This window comes from Passer domesticus, chromosome 23 (assembly GCF_036417665.1).
Source record: "Passer domesticus isolate bPasDom1 chromosome 23, bPasDom1.hap1, whole genome shotgun sequence".
NCBI classification, from domain to species: Eukaryota; Metazoa; Chordata; class Aves; order Passeriformes; family Passeridae; genus Passer; species Passer domesticus.
In genome coordinates, this window is record NC_087496.1 from 2,176,635 (window position 1) to 2,197,243 (window position 20,609).

At 50.5% G+C, this 20,609-nt stretch overlaps 1 protein-coding gene across 3 annotated transcripts in view; it reads left to right on the top strand.

Moving 5' to 3' along the window:
* KIRREL3 (kirre like nephrin family adhesion molecule 3) overlaps positions 1-20,609 on the top strand; it is a 368,136-nt gene that overhangs the window by 311,161 nt on the left and 36,366 nt on the right. For all 3 annotated transcript variants that reach the window (XM_064398046.1, XM_064398047.1, XM_064398048.1), the window contains 2 exons: positions 1,154-1,304; positions 6,488-6,593. In XM_064398046.1, the coding sequence (XP_064254116.1) occupies positions 1,154-1,304; positions 6,488-6,593 (257 nt within the window). The remainder of the gene's footprint in view (positions 1-1,153; positions 1,305-6,487; positions 6,594-20,609) is intronic.

Sequence of the window (20,609 nt, forward strand, 5' to 3'; positions counted from 1 at the left end):
ATTTGATCAGCCCTGCAGGGACACTCAGTGGCCATGGACAGCAGAGATCTCCTGGAGGGAGGATTGGCTGTGGGAGAGATAAAGAAACTGCCCCATGAACAGAAGATAACTGCCCCAGCTCTGACAGATGGTGAATAGAATACACAGCCAAATTCACCACTAAGACACCACCAGGGTTTGGATCTCTGGCCCCCATCAGTGAACACCTGAGAGGTGATGCTTTACCATAAGCTGGACCAGACCACAGCACAGCAGCCAAGGATCCTTGGCCAGGGTCTGTCTGTGCTGCTGGCAGCTGGCATCACCTCACTGCTGTGGGAAGAGCCCAGGCAGCTTTGTGCACTCACCTGGCAGAAGATGCCAGCAAGGTCACAAAGCCATTTGCCTCTGGCTCCCTCTTTGCTGGGATGGTGGGTGAGATGTCTCACTGGAGCTTTCCTGTCTGGCTTAGGCACAGCAGGGCTGCAGGGAAGCAGATGGGAGTTAAGAGCCCAATTCCCAGGGAAGTGCAGTGAAATTTGTCTTTGTTATTCCCCCTGAGGCTTTTGGCAGATTCCAGCCAGAGGAATTGTTATTGCAGGAATCTGTTTGGCTGAGAAGCTCTTATTGAGCCTGGGGATGGGGAAAGGGCCCCTCTCCAGCAAGAAAGTCCTTTCTGTCAGATTAGGCCCTTTTCTGACCCAGAGATGGGGCAACTGAGAGGCATTTTAAAAACTTTTTATTCCGTTTTCAGTCTCATGTGAAGGATGAAATAATATAGATATAATTCATGCCAGCACAATCAGAAGGCAACTATCTCCTAATTACAATACACTATAAGCGTTTCTTGACCTATCAGATTTGCCACACCATGCTGTAAAAGCCTTAAAGCCAAACATCTAAAATTACCCCTTTTAGGTCCTACTACAATGCATCTTTCATAGCTCTATTTCTCCAAAGTATCCAGTCTTATTTGTAAGGCCACTTTTAAAACTTGTTTCTAGTTCCATTTCTCTCTCAACAATGTCTGCCCTGTTCCATGGCATTTCTAAATCAGCATGTCTTATCTCAAGGTTTACATACAGATGCACACTGTGTGAGCCTTCTGTCAGGCTTTGAGAGTTTTCTACAGATTCATTTGCAGCACTTTCCTCATCCCTGTTTCCCCTGGCAGACACTCCTCCGTGATGGCAAGAGGGAGAGCATCATGAGCACCCTGTTCATCGCCCCGTCCGACATCGAGAACGGGGAGAGCATCGTGTGCCGTGCCACCAACAAAGCCATTCCCAGCGGGAAGGAGACCTCTGTCACCATTGACATCCAGCGTGAGTGCACAGCTGCCCGAGCCACCTCTGGCTGCTGGGACACCCAGTCCTCTCTGCCCTCTCCAGCCAGGGCTGTCTGCAGCGCTCTGACTCCAGGCAGGAGCAGCATGGGGGGTTCTCCTTACTGGGATTTACTGATGTATCAAGTGTGAAGTCACAGCCAGGAGATTTCATGACCCCTAAGCTCCCTGAGGAACACCCACGCTACAGAGATATCCTGCTTCCTGTATGTCCATGGATCTGAGCAAAGCAGCACCAGCTGCCACGCTCTGGGTGGCCCAACTGTGCCCTGATCCGGGCCCTCAGGGGTCTTTGGAGCAGGGAGGGATCTCAGAGGGTTTGGGTGAGCAAGCAACACCTCTGGTCATGGCCAGTAGCAGAGATAAGTCCTGTTAGGATTTCTGGTGTAGAATTGTGTGTTTCCAGACTTACAGGCAGTTCAGTGATATGTTTTTTGTGAGACACCTGATCAGGACAGTGTCCCTCCCATGACACAAAGCCAGAGCCAGTCACCACCTCAGGGGACAGGGCTTTACCATTCACCCTTTACTGTAAATCTACAGAGCAAAATCTGCCTTCTTCCAAAATTCACATTTCCCAGGCCTCTTCCCTCCTCCTCTGCAGCAGCCATTGCTCTTGGGTTCCTCCTAACCCCTTCCAGCCACGCTCCATTCACACACCCAGTTCCTGCAGCTGTATTTACCCACGACTTGCAAAAGCAGGATGTTCAATATTAGCATGCCAGCTGCTTTCCAGAGACCAATTAAAACTGGCAAATTCAACTGAACAAACTCAAGCACAGCAGAAAATTCACCATTTAAGACTTCCAGCTTTTGCTGCCGGAAGATTACCAAGCTCTTGGGTTGCTGGCTGCATGTCCTGACAGAACTGGGCAGATAAAATGAGATAATAGCTTGGGTTATTTCACAGCCAGCAAACAGCTACAATAGCTGGAGACACACTCACACAAACAACGTGGAGCAGAGACATCATTACACCAGGGCAGTACAGTGTGGGCTGGAGACGTGAGCTGAATCCCCAAGCCACATGGAATCTGCTTGGGAAAGAGAAAAACCCGATAAAGAACACCAATTTCCACTCTGAGCTATTAAAATTCTCCATGCTGTGAATATAATAACAGTAATATTCTACCCAGCTATTAAAAGTATGTTGTTCTTAATGGTAGCTAATGAGGATATCAATTTTCCAAAGCTGGATGGGTGATGGGATAGAAAAATACTAAGATGGATTAACCAAGCTGAGGTGGGATGGATTTTGACCTGGATGCAAAATCCTGCTCTAACTGCATCCAGTAAAAGAATCATTATTGTTGGAAAAGACCTCTAAGATCATCAAGTGCAACTATTAACCCAGCTTTAGCTGGTGAGGTCTCACTCCCGGCCTTGTAGACAACCAGCTACTTTCACTTTGCAAAGAGCTAAAGGTGCTTTTCCTAAGCAAAAAATATCTGGACCACTCATTTTTCCCTAGGGAATTATGAGAAGACCTAATCATGGGTCTTCTTCCAATATGTATCAGAGAAGCAACACCTCAGGGAGAGAAAGAAGTGGTTTCTGGAAGAATAAGGAAAAGCAGGCAGCAGCTGTTGGCTGGGGAGCTCTTCCCAGCCTGGCACGAGCTGCAGCATCCCCCTGGACCCTGCACTCTCCACCTCCAGCAGTGCAGGTTGAATTCACAGCATAGCAAACATCACCCAGCTGCATGGTTTGAAAGGTGGCCTTGCAAAAAAATCCCAGGAAACCAAAAATAATCCTTCCCAGGAAGCAGCAGCCTGGTAAATCACTCCTAGTGTTTTCTTTCATTTTCTTCTGCAACTCAACAGAACTCCAGGAATGCTCACAGGCAGTAGAGAAACACCAGGATGGAGGTTATCCCTAGGAAGGGTGTGTACATGGTGGGAGAGATTATCCTCTTTCAGCTGATGGAAAATTGAAGTTGGGTCCCGTCAATCTCATGCCTGACCATGATAGCAGCAATAAAAGAGCTGAGTCATAAAACCCTCCCCTCCCAAATATATAAAAAAAAAGGGGGGTTGGTGGAAAGAGCTGGAAAAAACCCCGGTGCAGGCTCTGTAATGGAAACACTAAGCGGCTCCAGCTGGAACATCTGTTCAATGTGATTTCCGTTCCACCAGCCACATCAAAGTCAGCCTCCTGTGAGTTATGCGTCGAACATCACAAGTGGGATTAAAATCATGTTTAATAGTTTGATATGCCATAAACTATTTATACTGCAGGAGCCCAGTGGCTCCATGGAAATGCACACCCAGCGTGCCGGGATGGGGAGGAGCAGGGTTATTGCTTATCCAAAGCCATTGCTCCAAGCCTCTGCACACACATGTGCAGTTGCTCATTTTTACACCTTTTTTGTCACAGCAAGAAGGGATTTGGCTGCATCTGTATGTTTTTGCAGGAGGTGGGAGGAGGAGAAGGAAAGTGGAGGGTGATGAGGGGCACATCGCTGTGCTGGAGGGTCTCCTGCTGTGTTTATCCTTGGAGCTTTGCAGTGTTTGATTCCCTTTTGTGCTTCCCACTGGGGAGTGGAAAGCCCAGGGCTGAAGTGGCACCTTAGCCTCAGTGAAGAGGTTGGGAAGGGCTTGTCCACAGGGGAGAGGAGCACGGAGAGGGATCTGCACCTGGCAGGCAAGTGCCAACACAGCGCCTGCAGCCCACAGAGCTCAGCCTGCAGCCATTCCTGAGGTGCTGAGTGGGAGCAGTGGGAGCTGAGGGGTTTGCCAAGGTGCCTCCGGGGCTGCAGGGCTGCTGAGGAGTGATGCTGGCCCCGGTGCCCATCCCAGTGCCAGTCCTGGTGCGACACGGCACCCGCATGAGCACTCACACCCTCTGCTCCCGCCGCCTGTGGGCTGGCTCTATCTCGTTCCATCATTCAAATTCATTACAAGAAGCCAGGCAGGAATTATAATTGTAACTGAGTGGAATTACATCCTGATGAGTTACAATTTGTGTCTTTTTTCCCTTTAAAGTGCCCCGAAACACAGTGGCACACACAACCCACGCTATCCGCAGCACCCACAACACTCGAAAGCCCAATCCCATTTCTGAAAGGCGAGATCAAAGACTTTAATTCATTTCCTTTGCTTTTTTTTTTTTTTTTTTGTCTTTTTAATTTTATTTTTTTATTATTTTGAGTGCAGGAGGGGGCCGGGCTCATTTTAATACAAAGAGGTTCCTCTCTGTAAATCGTAGGCACAGCTCCTAACCCATCAAACAATGGGGAAGCTACTAAAGAGAAGTGTGATTCATACTTAACAAAGGAAGGTGATTAGCTGTTGTTGTCTAACAATAGGGAAGTGTCAGGATGCCTGGGAATGAATTAGGAGCCCGCTATACATCTCTGGGCTGCTGTGTCAGGGAAGCTCATTTATATTCCCAACTGCGCCCATCTTTATTGTCATTTGAATTGCACATTTTAAAATGAAATTAGGGTAAATTGAAAATACCTATAATTTCCCCGTCATAATTTCCCATCAGGAAGGCAGGTGGCTTTGCTCACAACAAAGCCAGGCTCCGGCTGGGTAAATACCACGGGTGGAGAAGAAGGAGGCTCTGGAGCGCTGCCGGGACTCCGCCTTTCCTTCTCCCCTCCCGCCCAGCCAAGGTCACTGCCGAGGCCACCTCTGACCCTCCGCTGCTGTCCCCGAGCTGACCTGGCACCTGGCAGGGCTGGAATAGCCCGGCCTTGCTGTGGAGGCTGTTCCCACACCAGTTTGCCCAGCTGGAGCCCACAGCCTCCAGCACAGCACTGAGCAGGTCACTCCAGCAGGACCTGACCTGGCTGTGCTGGAGGGAGAGGCCAGCAGGGACATTTCCATCCCTGGAAAACCAAGGACGCTCCTTGGGCTTGGCTGGAGCCGTGGCTCCACAGGAACTCGAGCACTGGGGGTGCCCAGTGCTGACCCCACACCCAGCCCAGGGCTCCGGGATGCCCCAGCACACCTGGGGCCAAGGGAGGTGCCCTGGCCCAGGCAGTGCCACCCAGCTTCTCTGCCCCCCTGCCCTGTCACCTGCAGCCTTTCCCTGTTTTCCAGCTGGGCACTTGGAAGAGGAGAGAGGCAGCAGGGAAAGCTGAACACGTAACATGTCCTGTTTTAGGATCTGTTTTTGCATATGTGCAGCAGACTCCCACCTCAAGGGCAGGAGAGCTCCTCAGCTGGGTCGATGAGCCCCAAGTCCCTCTGCCATGGGACAGCTTGTTCTTCAAGCTCCAAAAAAACCCTCCACAAAGCCATTTCTTTCTGCTTTTTGCCCTCAAATAAGGCCCCATGCTTAAAACCTAAATCTGAAGTCATCATGAAAAATTAAAACAACTCTGGATATTCTGCATCTGAACATTTCACCCATTTCCTGCTTGCTTTTATCGGTTCATTCCTAAGTTTTATTTGTTGCTAAAGCATTTAGATGCTTCTCATGTGGAAAGGAGGAGAGAAACTGAGGAGCAGTTGGAAGACTGAAGCAGCCTGTGACACCAGTAAGGCCTTGGCAGAGATGATTAGGCTGATGAAAGAGCAGAAATGCCACTTTAAAGTTAGAGAATAGACAAAACATCATTGTTTTACAGCAAGATATTAAACTGGAGTGTCTCAAAGCAGGCGAGTTTATGTCCTTAAATGAGAATCAGAGCCAGCAGTCACATTTTCCAAGTGAAATGTTACATCAAATGGTGTCTGTGGCTCCTCTTCCTGTCTTATTCGCTGAAGCCCCTCAAGAGAAGAGCAGCGTTCGTGGCATCAGCCTGTCTGACAAACCTTGTATGGCTTTAAACTGAAAAATAGCTTCCCACTGCCAGAGGACAGGGTTAGGTGAGATCTCAGGGAGAAATTCTCCCTGTGAGGGTGATGAGGCCCTGGCACAGGTTGTCCAGAGGAGGTGGAAGTGTTCAAGGCCAGGCTGGGCAGGACTTGAAGTAACTTGGTCTAGTGGAAAGTGTCCCTGCCCATGGTAGGGTGGAACTGGGTGATCTTTAAGGTCCTTCCAACCCAAGCCATTCTGGGATTCTGTGATCTCACAGCACCAAGGAGTCTCAGTGCTTTTGCCAGGCTTCCTTACAGCCAAGCTTTGCTTTGTAGCCTGATAAGCTGGCAGGCAGCAGGGAGGGGATGCCTCAGCTGTCCTGGGTTGCTCATGGCCTGTCTCTCTTTGCAGACCCACCCCTGGTGAACCTGTCCGTGGAGCCGCAGCCCGTGCTGGAGGACAACACTGTGAAGTTCCACTGCTCTGCCAAGGCCAACCCTGCTGTCACCCAGTACAGGTGAGGTGGCACTCCTGGTGACCCAGAAGAGCTCAGCACCTCTGGCTGTGGTTTCCGGTGGCCATTTCCCCTCCTCCCGTGTTTCTCCCTGCTTGGTGCTCACTGTGGCTCGTCCCCAGGGCCTCTGCTGCCCCCGTAAGCCATGGCTGGAGCCAGCCCCCTCCCTGCTGTGGCAGGGTCCTTGTCCCCACTCTGGTGGCTCCCTGGTGCCACTGTGGCCTTGATGGTGCTGTTGCACGTTGAGAGGCTCCTCTTCTGCCACTCACCATTGTCTGCCACATTCTACAGCTTCTCAGTCAGGGATTCATGGGCACCTGGAGGGGATTAAGAGGCCTGGCACTGAGCTGGCAGAGCCATCTGTTTGGGGGCATCATGAGCAATGCATGCTGAGTGAAAAGTCTATTATGGGAGAATTCCTCTCCTTTTTTTGCACACTCTTTTATGGTTTGAACAAAGAGGCTCTGTCGCCATCTCCGTGTCCCCTTTAAGAAACCACCATAAGCCTCTCTGTGCCCTCCCTCCCAGCTGAGCTCGGGAGGGGCCAGAGCAGAGGTGCAGGTGCCAGAGATGTGAGGGGACACGGGGGATGGGATCTCCTTGAGTGGGACATTCTCCCTGAGTGGCTGGGGTCACATCTGCAGTCTGCAGTGCCCCTGCACGAGGTGAGCTCGGAGCAGGGCACAGCTGCTTGAGGAGATTTGGAGCAGCAGGAAATGTGTCACTTTTTGCTGAGGGAGGTCTGGGGTGCAGGCAGTGCATGGGGTCCCTGCCAGCCACGAGCCTCCCTGGGTCCTCTCCTCTCTCTGGTGACCAGGGAAAGGATCTGAAGGAACAGCTGGAGCTGTGCCAGGGGAGGTTTAGGATTTTAGGAAAAGGTTCTCTCCCCAGAGGGTGCTGGCACTGCCCAGGCTCCCCAGGGAATGGGCACGGCCCCGAGGCTGCCAGAGCCCCAGGAGCCTTTGGACAGCACTGCCAGGGATGCCCAGGGTGGGATTGTTGAGGGGTCTGTGCAGGGGCAGGGGCTGGACTCAATGACCCTTGTGGATGCATCCCAGCTCAGGAGATTCTGTGATTCTGTGAGTGCACATCCAGGGACTGATGGGCAGGAGAGAAGATGCTCTGCACTGAGCAGAGTCGCTGCCATGGGCCCTTGGCTTTAGGTGTGAGGCCTCCTGCATCAGAAAACACCCCTCCTATCACAGTTTTTTGGGGTGGTTTTTTTTTTGGTTTTTTGGGTTTTTTTTTTTTATTTTTTTGGGGTTTGTTTTGTTTTGTTTTGTTCGTTCGTTTGTTCTGGGGGCTTTTGGGTTTTTTTTTGTTTGTTTTTTTGGGTTTTGGTTTTTTTTTTTTTTTTTGTCTAAGCAGACAAAATATGGGTCTGGGAAGCGGAGCAGGCTGTCAGCACACTTTGGGAGAGAAGAGCTTTGTGTAACCAGGTACATCCCTGTCCTGCCTCATCCATCAGCCACTCACCTTCCTGCCTGGAAGGCCTGAGCATGCACGCCCAGGCTCACCATCCATTCTGGCTGTGCACAACCATCCATGGGTAATAACAGCAGGCACCTCCGGGGACAGGTTACCATGACCTGCCTCCTGTTAGGCTCGTACAGCTTAATTAGTACAATCAAGTTTCCGGGTAGGAACTATCCCTTCCAGCTGGATATCAGCACAACAAAGCAGTAATTGTGTTCCTGGTTACACAGAAGAGTTATTAATTCAAGAAGTCAATTAATGTCAAAGATACAAATAGCCCTGGTTTCATATTTACAGCTGGTAGGAAAACAAAGTGCCTGGCAGGCTGGGTGAAGGACCCACATGGTTCTTACCCCAGGACTGATTCTGGTACAGTCCAAGGCAGAACAACCATCTCTGGTCAAGGAACCAGACAGTGGCAAGACCCTGGCAAAACCTCTGCTCCATCAGCCTGATTCTCAACAAAGGAACCTTCCACATCATCCCTGAACCCAGCTGGGCTGATCCCTTGGGCACTGAAGCAGCCTGGAAGGCTCCAGTCTAGGGTTTCCACTTCTTTGGACTTTGGACAAGGGAGAATAGCTTCCCACTGCCAGGGGACAGGGCTAGATGGGATACTGGGGAGGAATTGTTCCCTGTGAGGGTGGGCAGGCCCTGGCACAGGGTACCCAGAGCAGCTGTGGCTGCCCCTGGATCCCTGGGGGTGTCCCAGGCCAGGCTGGATGAGGCTTGGAGCAGCCTGGGACAGTGGAAGGTGTCCCTGCCCATGGCATGGGGTGGAACAAGAAGAGCTTTAAAGTCCCTTCCAGCCCAAACCATTTTGGCATTTTGTGATTTCTCTTGGCTGTTTCCACCCTTGGGATCCATGCCCAAGCCAAGCTGAGTGCTTTTCTCCACCAAGCAGAGGTGGATCCAGCACTCCTCTCCCATCTTTGCTGCTATCTTGGTAGCACAGGTTTTTGCTGTCCCCTCCGGCTGCAAATGCCACCCTCTGCCCTCTTCCTTTCTTCTCACCCATCCTGAGGCCACAGATCTTGTCACCCTTCCTGTCCCCTGAGCCTCCATGAGTCTACTTTGCTTCAAATGGCTTTGGGATTCGTTTCATGATGGATTTTACTCTTAAAACTAATTGCATGTTTTTTCAGGCTATGCTTTCCCATACAAAGGATTCTGGGCAGGGAAAAAAAGAGGCATGACAAATTCAATCACTTTGGATTTTTCATTTCTTGAGTTGCCTTAGCATGTAAACTTCACACGAGGCTTTTTCCCTACCACTGTGACAAGCAAACAGGGCTCAGCAGTGCTCGCTGGGGCTTCCTTCTGCTTAAAGGCTCTGATTGATGGAGGGGGGATTTGTTTCCCTTCCATAAGATCCCAAAGCTCTTCACTATATAAAAGTGGCAGATGTTCCAGCACTTAAGCTTGGAGCCCTCTGGAGTGGGTCATCCAAGCAAGGAGCCTCCTGCACCTTGACACTGGCCAGGAGAGAAGGATGGGACGTGTAAAGCCCCAGGACTGAGACATCTGGAGGTTTGAGAAGGCAGAACATGAGCTTGGTGCCATCCCCAGGCTCACTCAGGACCCCACCACTGGTGAAAATTAACTTAAATCTGCCTTAAAAACAAAAACAAAAACAAAAACAAAAACAAAAAACCACCAAAAAATAGGAACATGGTTTTTTGGGGGTTTTTTGGGTTTTGGTCTTTTTGTTTGGTTTTTTTTTGGTCCTTAGGGAGGACCACTCTGATCTATCTCCTATGGCTTCCCTCATGCTTGAACAGAGATCCCAGATCTTCAGACAGTATTTATTTTTAATCTCCCCCAATATGTTTGTCAGTAAATAACTCTGAATACGAAGGAAGAATGTTTAAACAACCTAAATCCCCTTTTGTGGCCAGAAACCCACAGCCAGCTTCACAGGGCCATCCCTGCTACCAACACACCAGCAAGCTTCACCTTGCTGGAGTTTTTGAGGAGCCACAGGTTTTGCACTGGGTTTGCATCCTGGGTTTTCTTCCTGGGAAAAGCACATGAGGTCAAATATCTCACCCACAGGTGTTCCTTTGGGAAGCATCCATGAACTGGGCTCTCTGTTAGGATGAAGCCACTAAACCACCTCCATGGTCCTGCTGACCCAAGATTTTAAGCCCAGACCTCCTATTCTCTTAGTTAGGAGGGCAAAGGAAAAGAAACAAAATTCAACACAATTTCCTGAGAGATGAAAAGGCCCCTCTGCCCCTATAGAGAACATAGTTTTGATTAAATTGAGCTGCTTTTTCCTTAGGAAGTTTTCTTCATGCTTGCTTATGTAATCACACAGAGGTCGATTTTAATGCAAGAAAAACCTGGTTGGAAAAAGAGACCTTGGAGCAATCCACTCCCAGAGCCAGAGTGGAAAGTTACAGCCTGCATCTTGTCTTCTCTTCTGAAAGCAGAGGGTTAATGGCATTTTCTCAAAACTGACAGATTTTCACAAAATCTTTGGCCTCGGTGGCATTTTCTAAGCAAGAATTTCTCTTCTCTAAAATCTGCTGGCATCTCATGATGGTGGGAGGCAGGCAGGGCTGGGGCAGGCTGTCCTGTGCTGCAGGCACAGCTCCTTTCCTTAGCTGAGGAGGCTGGAGCTGAAATCCCAGCCCCGCTCCCTCGCTGGCAGCAGAGGTTTCCTGGCGAGGAGCAGCATTTCCCCAGGGAGGTTTGTTTGCCCACGATGTCACTTGGGCTGTCACTCGCTTTTGGACACAGGACAGGCCAGTGTCACCAAAAGCAAGGGGAGGGCAGAGGCTGGTGAGGTGTCACAGTGATCCTGAGCAGGAGGTTCTGGCACAGGGGTGAATTAACCCTCTGGCAGCAGGGGTTTGCTCATTTGGATGTTCTCCCTCCTTCCATATACAGCAAGCTTTGCACAGACACATCCTACAGCTTCTGTAGGGTCTTATACCCCATCTGGCCTGGGTTTATCCCACCTCTGCTAGGTTCCCTTTGGAGCTCAGCTCACCAAAACCTCCTTGTGTGTTGCCAGTGCAGCATCCTCCACTTGGAGAAGGCTCAGTGGGACCTGGGCTCCTCAGCAGCACTCCCATGGATGTGTCCCCATCTGCTTTAGCACCATAGACATGAGGCTGGAAGCCCAGAGAGGCTCCCTGGTGTCCCAGGGGTGGTAGGGGGCCACACTAACCTTTCCTCTCCCCTCCCTTGAGCCACTGCCAGCCTCTGCCAGTTTGCTGGCAGAGCATCCCGGTGCCAGGCTGGAGCAGCAAACAGCTCCGGCCACATCCCACCCCAGCACCCCCTCCCTCGCGCCTCTGCACCTTCCTGGACAGGTCTGGGATGGGGAGGGGGGAGTTTGGGAATTTACTGGCTTTCTTTTGCTGCAAGCAAATGGGCAGGAAAGGGAAAGGGAGAGTAATTAGCTGTCGCCGTTGTTCTGCTACCTGCGATTGCGGGTAAAATTAATGGAAAGCAACAGAAGTCAGGGCGACGTGAACCGACTCCCAACCAGGCCTCCTCTTTGCTCCCTTCAGATCTCTCTATTTGCCAATCTTCTCGTGGCTTTTGATGTCTGTTGTGTGTCTGTGGGGTGTTTTTTTGCTGTTATTATTTATCACTCGCAGTAAGAAAGAGAATCTTTAAAGTGGCAGAAGAAAATGGGAAGGTTTAATATTGCAGGAGGCAGAGTCCCTGAGCATTTCGGGCTCCTCGGCTGATGATTATTTTTGTGGAGCGATGGGGAGCTGGTGCAGGCAGGGCAGTGATACAAATCTCATTCTGTGCATCCACACAGAGCTCTCACCCCCAGGGCTGGCGGAGACCTTTGCAAATAATGTTATCTTTGGTGGCAGAGGGAGACCTGTGCAGCCAGCCTCCAGCACCAGCTGCAGTTCTGGGGAAGGTGTACTTCCAAAGGAAGGTGTGGGACTGACAGACAGACACACAGACATAGCTGGGAAGAGGGAGACAGCCCTCCCAGCTGCTGCAAGGTGTTGAGCACAGCAGCTGTGAGCAATAGCTGAGGGATGTTGCAGAAGGTCCAGCAGGTGCTGCAGCAGGAGCAGAGGTCAGGAGGAGCCGGGGGGCATTTATTTATCAGCTACCCAAGGGATGGTGCTGCCCCACTTCTTCCCATCCCACATCCAGACAGGGATCACAGCAAATGCAGTCCAAGCAAGTTCCAGCCACCCCTGCTGGGCTGTAGCCCAGGCTGCTGCCTGCCCAAATCACAGCTTTGTGAGTGGCAGCTGCAGCTCAGGGCTTGAGCCCCACCATCCCCCTGGACCTGCTGAGCCAAGCTCAGAGCCATCCCACAGCATCCCCTGTCCTCACCTCCACGTGCTTCCCCCTGAGCACTGTTTGTTTGCTGGCTCAGGGCCGGCAGGAAAGCCCTTGCTCAGTAAATAATGTTTTATCTCTGAACAGCAACTCAGTGTCGCTCATCAAATATTAATCCAGACTCAACTGCTTCTTAACGAGGTTTTCTTTGAAGGCATTGGGGCTGGAACACACCTGGTGGGAGGCAGTGTCCTGGCTTCCCCCTGGCTTTGCCCAGGGAAAACAAAGGGACAACAACAGGGAAAAGTTCCCTGGTTCAGCTCCTGCAGCTTCTCCACAGATAGGCATTTCCCACCCAGCTTTAGGAAAACAAGGATGAAAAGCCCAAGTGCCTTTGGTAGGTCTGGTGTCTCCAAGGATCGTACATGCCCAGGTACAGGTTTGGGGTGCCTTGGGTTCTGGCCTTGGGGAAAAAATGGCAGAATTTTATGGGTTCAGGTAGATACAGAAAAATTTCACCTGATACCAAGGAGCTGTGAGAGAGAAAGAGAAAATCTCAATGTGCATCATCTGTGCTTTGGCCTGCCTGCCTTACACTGTGCATCTTGCAGGCATTCCTCCCACGGAGACATATTCCCACAGTTTGTTTGGAGAAACGTGGGGAGAAGTTCAAACTCCACAGAGCTTTGCTGCTCTTTACCCTCTGAGCCTTGTCTGCACCATTTGGGGACCTGCTGGCATCTCACCAGATTTATTCATGAGATGCCTCAGCTCCCATGGGAGAGTCAAGTTCTCCAAGAGCATGTACCCCATGTCTTGCTGGAAACGGCTTGGAAGTTTGCTCAGACACTTGAACCAGCTCCCTCGTGGCTCAGCATTGCTTAAAGAGCAGGAAAAGCAGCAGAAATCTGGGAAAGCCTTATCAAAGGGATGAGGAATGGAGGAGGGAGTGAGCAGCTGGTCAGCCCTTGCTTGGCTTGGCAGAATCATTGCACTTTCCCTGCCCCAGTGGATGAGGCTGGATGGACAAACTTGCTGCCAGGAGCACTTCCATCAGCAGTCAGTCGTGGGCTCAGCACACAGACCCAGCTTCTCCAAAACAAATCCCAGGGAAACAGCCAAGAGACATTCCCTGACAACCCTGAGTGGCTGGTTATGGCAGAGGGGGAAGCCCAGAATGAAGGTCAGCAAGTGGTGGAATCACAGAATCAATTAGGCTGGAAATACCCTCTAAAATCATTGAGTGACCTGCACTTCCAAGGCCACCACTAATCCATGTCCCCAAGTGCCACATCCACACATCTTTTAAATTCCTCCAGGATGGGAACTCCACCCCTGTCCTGGGCAGTCTGTTCAAGTGTCTGAGCCACATTTTAGTCAAGAAATGTCTCCTAATATCCAATCTAAACATCCCTTGATGAAATTTGAGGGTGTTCCCACCCCTCCCACATCACTGATTCACATGGAATCTGAGGGAATCCCATCCCTAATTCCTCACACTCACTTCCCAGGGATCAGACCTGTTCCCATGCCAGAGGTCTGCCCCCAGGGATCCATCCCTAGCAGGATAAAAGTGAAGGTGAAATAAAACTGCCTCCCACACCTAGGCAGTGAGGAGAGCTGGGCCCGTGAATGGGTGCGCCCTGTCCCATCCAAGCATGAGGAAGCCACATCTATAATAGAGTCCAGGAATTCAGGTCTTAGGGAAGGAAGAGCGATGGGAATTGTTTGCTGCTGCAAGGTTGGATGAGCAGAAGGAGAAATCACCCCAGACAGTGGGAGCAAGATGTCTCTGTTCCAGCTAGGTCTCCATTGCTTCTTTGCTTGGTCAGTCAAGCTTCTGGGTGTGCACAGATCCCTGTTCTGGGTGAAAGGACAGGGAAAGGCATGTTTGGGGTCCAACATCCTTTCATGACACCAGAGTTGTCCCTACCTCTTCCAGTCAGCTGAATATATTCACACATCCATAGGCTGTAAGGGCCAGAAGGGATTATTGGATCGTGGGAAGCTGATCAGAGATTCAGGGCAATGATTTCATTGGCAACTTTTGAGAGAGAAGTGGCAAATGATCCATTTAATGGGCACTGCCTCCAGCCAAGCCAGAGCAGGGGCTGTTTTCCCTCTTCTGGCACTATAAAACCTGGATATATTTTAATATGCAATTCTGGTGGCTTTGAAAAGTGTCTCCTGGGAGCTAGTGTGTTTTTGTGTTCCTTGCTTTCCTCTGCCCGCTCCTGGAAGGCCCAGGATTAAAGTGACCAACCCCTCATGCCTTGCATTCCCAGAGCTTCTCATCACCAAGACCACAACCAGGGAGGAGGATTTGCCATATTAACTCATTAAATTCCAATCACGCCTCGCTTAATATTTAAGAGGGACTGTCAAGGGTTTGAAATGCTGCGGGACCCCGGTGGCTGCAGACAAGGTGTGAAGTCTGTGGGTGCACAGGCACTTTTGTCCACATTCATTGCACTCAGTGCCCCACTCACAGGAAAATCACCCAGACTTCTCCTCTGGGGACTGCACGGGGACCCTTCCAAGGCTGGTTTGGATGGGCCTTGGAGCAGCTTGGTCTGGTGGAAGGTGTTGGAATGAGATGAGCGTTGAGGTACTTCCCACCCAAACTGTTCTGGGATTCTATGATCTGGGGCAGCTCCACAAGAGCTTCTGCAGAGTCTAAGGGTCCTCAGAGAGATGAGGTGGGGAGCAGCTCAACAAACATCTGGTCCAGACCAGAGGCATTTCAGCATCTTGAAACTGAATGGTCACTTTGGTTTTGCTGCCATTTCTTGGCACGCTTTGGACCTTCTCCCCCCCACAGCCAGCTCCCTCCTCCCGTCCAGCTTGGGAAAGTTCTCATTTCTGCCAGCATGCAGTTTTGGTTGCCCTCCTCCCCCTGCTCCCATCTGCTCTCTCCCGCTGCAGTGGCCGAGGCTGCCGTCTGTCCGGCGGCAGGATGCTGCGAGCCCATATGCTGTCCCTCGGCAGGGCTGTCACCTCTCCTGCTGCCTCCCGCGGCCACACTTGGCAGGGGAGGGAAGAGAAGCTGGAGTGGGGAAGGGGCCCGCAGGCATTTCACAGCAGTAACAGAATAAATCTAATTTATAGACATAGCAAAATGCAGCTAAAGCGGGAGTTGAAATAAATGCAAAGCACACCGAGGTCTCAAGTTATCGGCACTGTAACATTTTTCCTGACTATCTCTGTTTTCCTGCCTGGGTTTGTCTTTGTAGCTTCCTCCCAGACAACTGGACCTTTGCTCTGAAGTGAAAATGAAAGCTGGGGGGAAAAAAAAATACCAGGAAATGAATTCTTCAGATCTCCTTCGTGATGCATCAGCCCCATCTGCCAGCTCCCTGTGACAGGGAGCAGAGCATGGCTGGGTGGCAGGTGGAGAGACAGGCTTTAGAAAAAGGAAATAAAGTGAAATAAAAGGCATAACTATCCCTGCAGCTGGGAAGTGAGACTGGGCTGCTGGGGGGGCTCTGCCAAGGCACGGAGAGAGAGAACCCCACAAGAGATGGGAAGACAGGGTTGGAAGAGCCTTCACTCATGGAGTGTGAGGACAGGGAGATTTGTCTTCCCATTCCCTGGCTTGTCAAGGTAATGGGAACAAGCGGGTGGGAGATGTTCAGAGGCAGCTTGAACTAATTAGGAGAGAGAATAGAGGGGGGGCAAGGCAGGGGAAGGAAAACACTTTGTGCTGGTGAGCACCATCCCTGACACAGAGATGATGAAAGGTACCAGAGCAGAGTGATGGAGCAGCCAGCCCGGGGCTGGATGGATCCTCTGCCATGGTGGGGCTGCCAGAGGGGGTTGGGTGCTCCAGGGGAGCTCACAGAAACATGGGGTGCCCCATGGTGGTGCTCAGCACCATCCCAGACAGGATCACCAGCATCCCAGGAGGCAGCAGCATTGTGAGATTTCCAAACTCTGCTCCAGCTCTTTCCCAGGGTTAGAGTGAACCTGTCTCCATCTCATTCCAGCAGACCTTAGGGTTGTGGTTGTGTGTTCCCAGCCTTGTCAGTCACCTCTCCTTCAAGATTTGCTCCTGGAGCTGGGAATGAGATTCAGAAGGGAGCATCGCTGCCTCCTCTGGCCAGATCTCCTCTCCCTTTGCAAGAAGTGGCAGCTTTTTGTGCCTAATTTAGCAGTCTTTAATCTGAGTTATTCCAAACCACACTTGCCACTTCCTTCATGCGTTCCCGCAGGATGATGGGCTGATTTCACAGAACGAAAAGCCTTAAGCAAATCTTGTCACACAAGAAAATTGATTTTTCAAAACTGACTTTTACAAGATTACTGGTGGTTTTTTTCCCCTCATCTTTCTTCTATATCATTCCCTTCCAGTCTCACGAGGTGGCTTCAGATCTAAGGAAATTAGAGATGCTGTGACTAAATTGAAAATGTAAAAATGGGGAGAAAGAGGGGAAAAAAAGACACCCAGCACCTCCTCTGCTCCTGCCTCTGAAGGATATGGCTGCATGTGCTCGTGAAGGGGCAGAGCTGTCTCCTTGACCTCTCCCACTGCCATAACATCAATGCCATGTCACAGCAGAGTCTGTCCAAGGATTATGCCAACACCTCACAGGCAACATCCCCTGATGGGCATTCCTTGGTGATCCCAAGCTAGATCATGGGGGTTTTTCATTCTCTCCCTCAGTCTGTACATATTATTTTATCTTTTAGAATTAAAAAAACAGTTTCCCCCCGCTGCACAGTTCAGAGACATCTCAATGTGTTTTGTTAAAAAAAAGAAGACAGAGGAAGAGTTGCCTTGAAGTTGTTTCAGACAGCTTAAAATATGCTAAGCTTTTGTGTTTCTGCCACATAAATAATGAATCCTCTTACAGCTTCTGAGTCAGGAAAGACGTTGATTTAAGAGGCCTTCAGCTCTGTTTGAGGCTTTTCTGCCAGAAAGGGAGGAATGTGACCAGGGACGAGCGAGGCATGAAGGATGAAGCAGAGTGTGCAAGGAGGATGTGGGATAGGGACAGAGGTGGCACCCACCACAGTCCTGCAGGAGCTGTTCTAAGGGATTTCACTCCTTGATTCCCTCTTTGCTCCTTTATTGCAGATTGTGGGGGCTAGAGATGTGTTTAAATGGAGGACAAATCTGTGAGCATCTACTTCTGTCACTGTCTCTGCCCCAGTAAACCAGTGAGGATTTGGTGACTGAAGCAGCATCAGTTGTTGTTCATGTGACTCCTTCCCCAAGTCACCCTTGGAGATGTCTCTGCCAGCAGAGCAGACAGGAGAGCTGCAAAATGTAGGCCTGCAGGCATGGCAGGAAAATGGGAAAACCCAGTGGGTGCTGGTGTCCCAGGGGACAACAAACCCAGGGGGTCCCACATGGCCTCCAGGACAGCATGTCCTGGTGACTCCCCCATACCCGTGACCAGACCCTGCAGTCAGAGGGCTCAGTGCTGGAATGTGGATCCACTGCCGAGCTGGAGCTGGGAGGGCAGGCTGAGTTCATCAGGAAACAGCAAAAAGAGAAGCAAGGGCCAAGCTGGCTCAGGCTGAGCTGGGGCAGGGGAGCCTTTCCTCCCCAAACCTGTGGTACCTGTGCCAAGGATGTGCTGTGCACCCTGAGCATCCTCCCCACCTGGCTTGGCACAACTGTTTGGGGTACACAGCACCTACCCTTGCACACCCCCTCCCAGAGAGACCCCAAAGGAGTTCTGGAATTGGAGAGTAACCCTGTTCAGGTCTCAAAAATACCCTTGGCTTTCTGTTGTGCTCTGGAAGCTGCTGGCAAATATTAAAGCAAAGAGAAAAGGCAGGGTGCTGTCTCTGGGTTAGAAAGTTGTTTGGAAAGCATCAACCAGCATTTATTGCTTAGCTCCAATTTGTAACTGAAGTGGGTAATGAAGAACTTCATGGTGCTACTTTGGGAGATGTCTTTTTTTTTTTTTTTAAATACTGTTTCATGCTCTTTTATGGAGAAGTCGATAGATAATCACAGAGCTCTTTGGGTCAGTCTCTTGTACCAGGACAGAACCACACTGGGTTGTGTTCCCATGACATGGCTGAGAAAGGCAGGGTTGTACCAGGGTGTCAAGGGCATGCAAGAGAAGAAGGACTTGACCGTAATTTTGGGGATGGATGGATGGATGGATGGATGGATGGATGGATGGATGGATGGATGGATGGATGGATGGATGGATGGATGGATGAACCGATGGATGGATGGATGGATGGATGGATGGATGGATGGATGGATGGATGGATGGATGGATGAACCGATGGATGGATGAACCGATGGATGGCTGAGGGAGCTGGGATTGTTTCAGCTGAAAAAAGGAGGCTCAGAGACATTATTGCTCTCTGCAGCTGCTTGAAAGGAGCTTGTAGTGAGGTGAGGGTTGGTTGCTTGTCTCAAATAACAAGTAATAGAATAAGAACAAACAGTCTCATGTCACACCAGCAGAGGTTTATATTGGATCTTAGGAACAATTTCTTCCCCAAAAAGGTTGAACAGCCCTGGCACAGTCTTCCCAGGGCAGTGGTGGAGTCCCCATCCCTGGAGGGATGTGGAAGGTGTGTAGCTGTGTCACTTGGGGACACAGGTTAGTGGTGGCCTTGGCAGTGCCAAGTAACGCCCAGACTCAATGACCTTGGAAATCTTTTCCAAACTGAGCAATTCTGTGATTCCATTGATGAATTTCATACTGAAAAGATGAACAGATCTCTTGGTGAACTCCTAGCTTTATTCTACTCCCCTGTGAGCTGCCTGTGTGTTTGCATTAGCACGAGGGAACATTTTGGATTTTTATTATTCCTCCTCATGACTTGCCAGATCCCCAAGCTGCTCACACTCCAGCCAGCAGAAATCCAAGTTCCTTACACAGAAATCCCTGCCCTTGGCATCTTCTGTGAGGAGATTCCCACAAAATGAGGGCCCAGCCCATCTCACCTGTGTGACTCTGCTGCCTCTGTTGATAATCCTAACGTGAACCTGATATCCTGTTGATAATGCTAATGTGAACCATCTGATCTAGACACAGTTGAGCCCTGAATAATTAACTGTTCTGGCAGGGCAGGCCAGGGAACCTGCCAGAGAAGGAGCTGTGCCTCACACCAACCTGAGGACGTGCCAGGAGTCAGACACAGCACAAGGAACAAGCCTGAGTGATGAGATGGGAATAGTGGCTGTCATAGGGAAGGAGGAGCTTTAGGGGCACTGCTGGGGCTGGAAATTCAGACAGAGCCTGCTCAGGCTGGTGGGCACCATTTTTGGTAGCTCAAAGCATTGCCTGGGCTGCTTGACATGCCCAAGGTTGGCCACCATCCTTGAAGAGTCAATATAAACTTGGCCTGAGGTCTGTCTCCTCTTGCCATGCCAGAGAGAGGGCAGACCCTCTCATGCTGCAGAGATCAAACCACAAAGCCCTTGAAAACATCCCGAACTCAGGACCAGGTCAAAGCCTCAGAAGGGCTTTAGGAGCCAGCCAAGAAAAAGAAAATCCTTGGAGAAGACCCAGACACCCAGCAACTCTCTGTTGCAAGAGTTCCATGTGCAGAAAGGCACAAGCTATTCCTGCCTCCTGTGCCAATCATTTCTGCCCTGAAATGTGTGGATTTGGCAGCTCCAGTGATCTGGAACATCAGGTCCCAGCCCAGCACCACTTTCAAGATCCCCAAGCAGCAGCTTTCTTATGCTGATGAGGACCTGTGAGTTTCTGTCTCCATTCCCCATTGTCTTTTTTCCTGCCAATCTCAAAGGAATTGCACATCGAGGTGTAAAGTTGCAAAGGCCTCAAGCACAGGTGGAAAATAAGAACTGGAACAGAGGAAAAGGCAAGTTTGAGCAGCCTCACAGCACTAAGATTCACTTTGCACTGAGGAGGAGGATAAACACAGCAGAGAATTAGCTCCTCAACATGCCAGCATCCATAAATCTGGCTAAAGACATTCTGCTACGGGGGTGGAGTGGGGTAGGAAGACCCCAGAAAGGACTAATCCTGTTAAACTATTTGAGAAAACACAAACCACGTGATGAAATTGGATTACCCAAAATAATAGTTAAGCTATTAGTCATGTCTATTGTGTGGCAGGGCAAGTCAAGATGATGTAGGCAGGAAAAATGAAATGCAGCATCACTGCCAAAGGGGTAAAGAACTCCCCGAGGAGAGGTGACACCTCCAAGCTCATCCAGGACTGGAGGTGACTCACATCCCCAGTATTTCCCCAGGATAAGCAGTTTTGGCAGCTGGCTGTCATAATCTGAATGGTTTTAAGCTTTCTCCACATGCATTAAAATGAGGAATT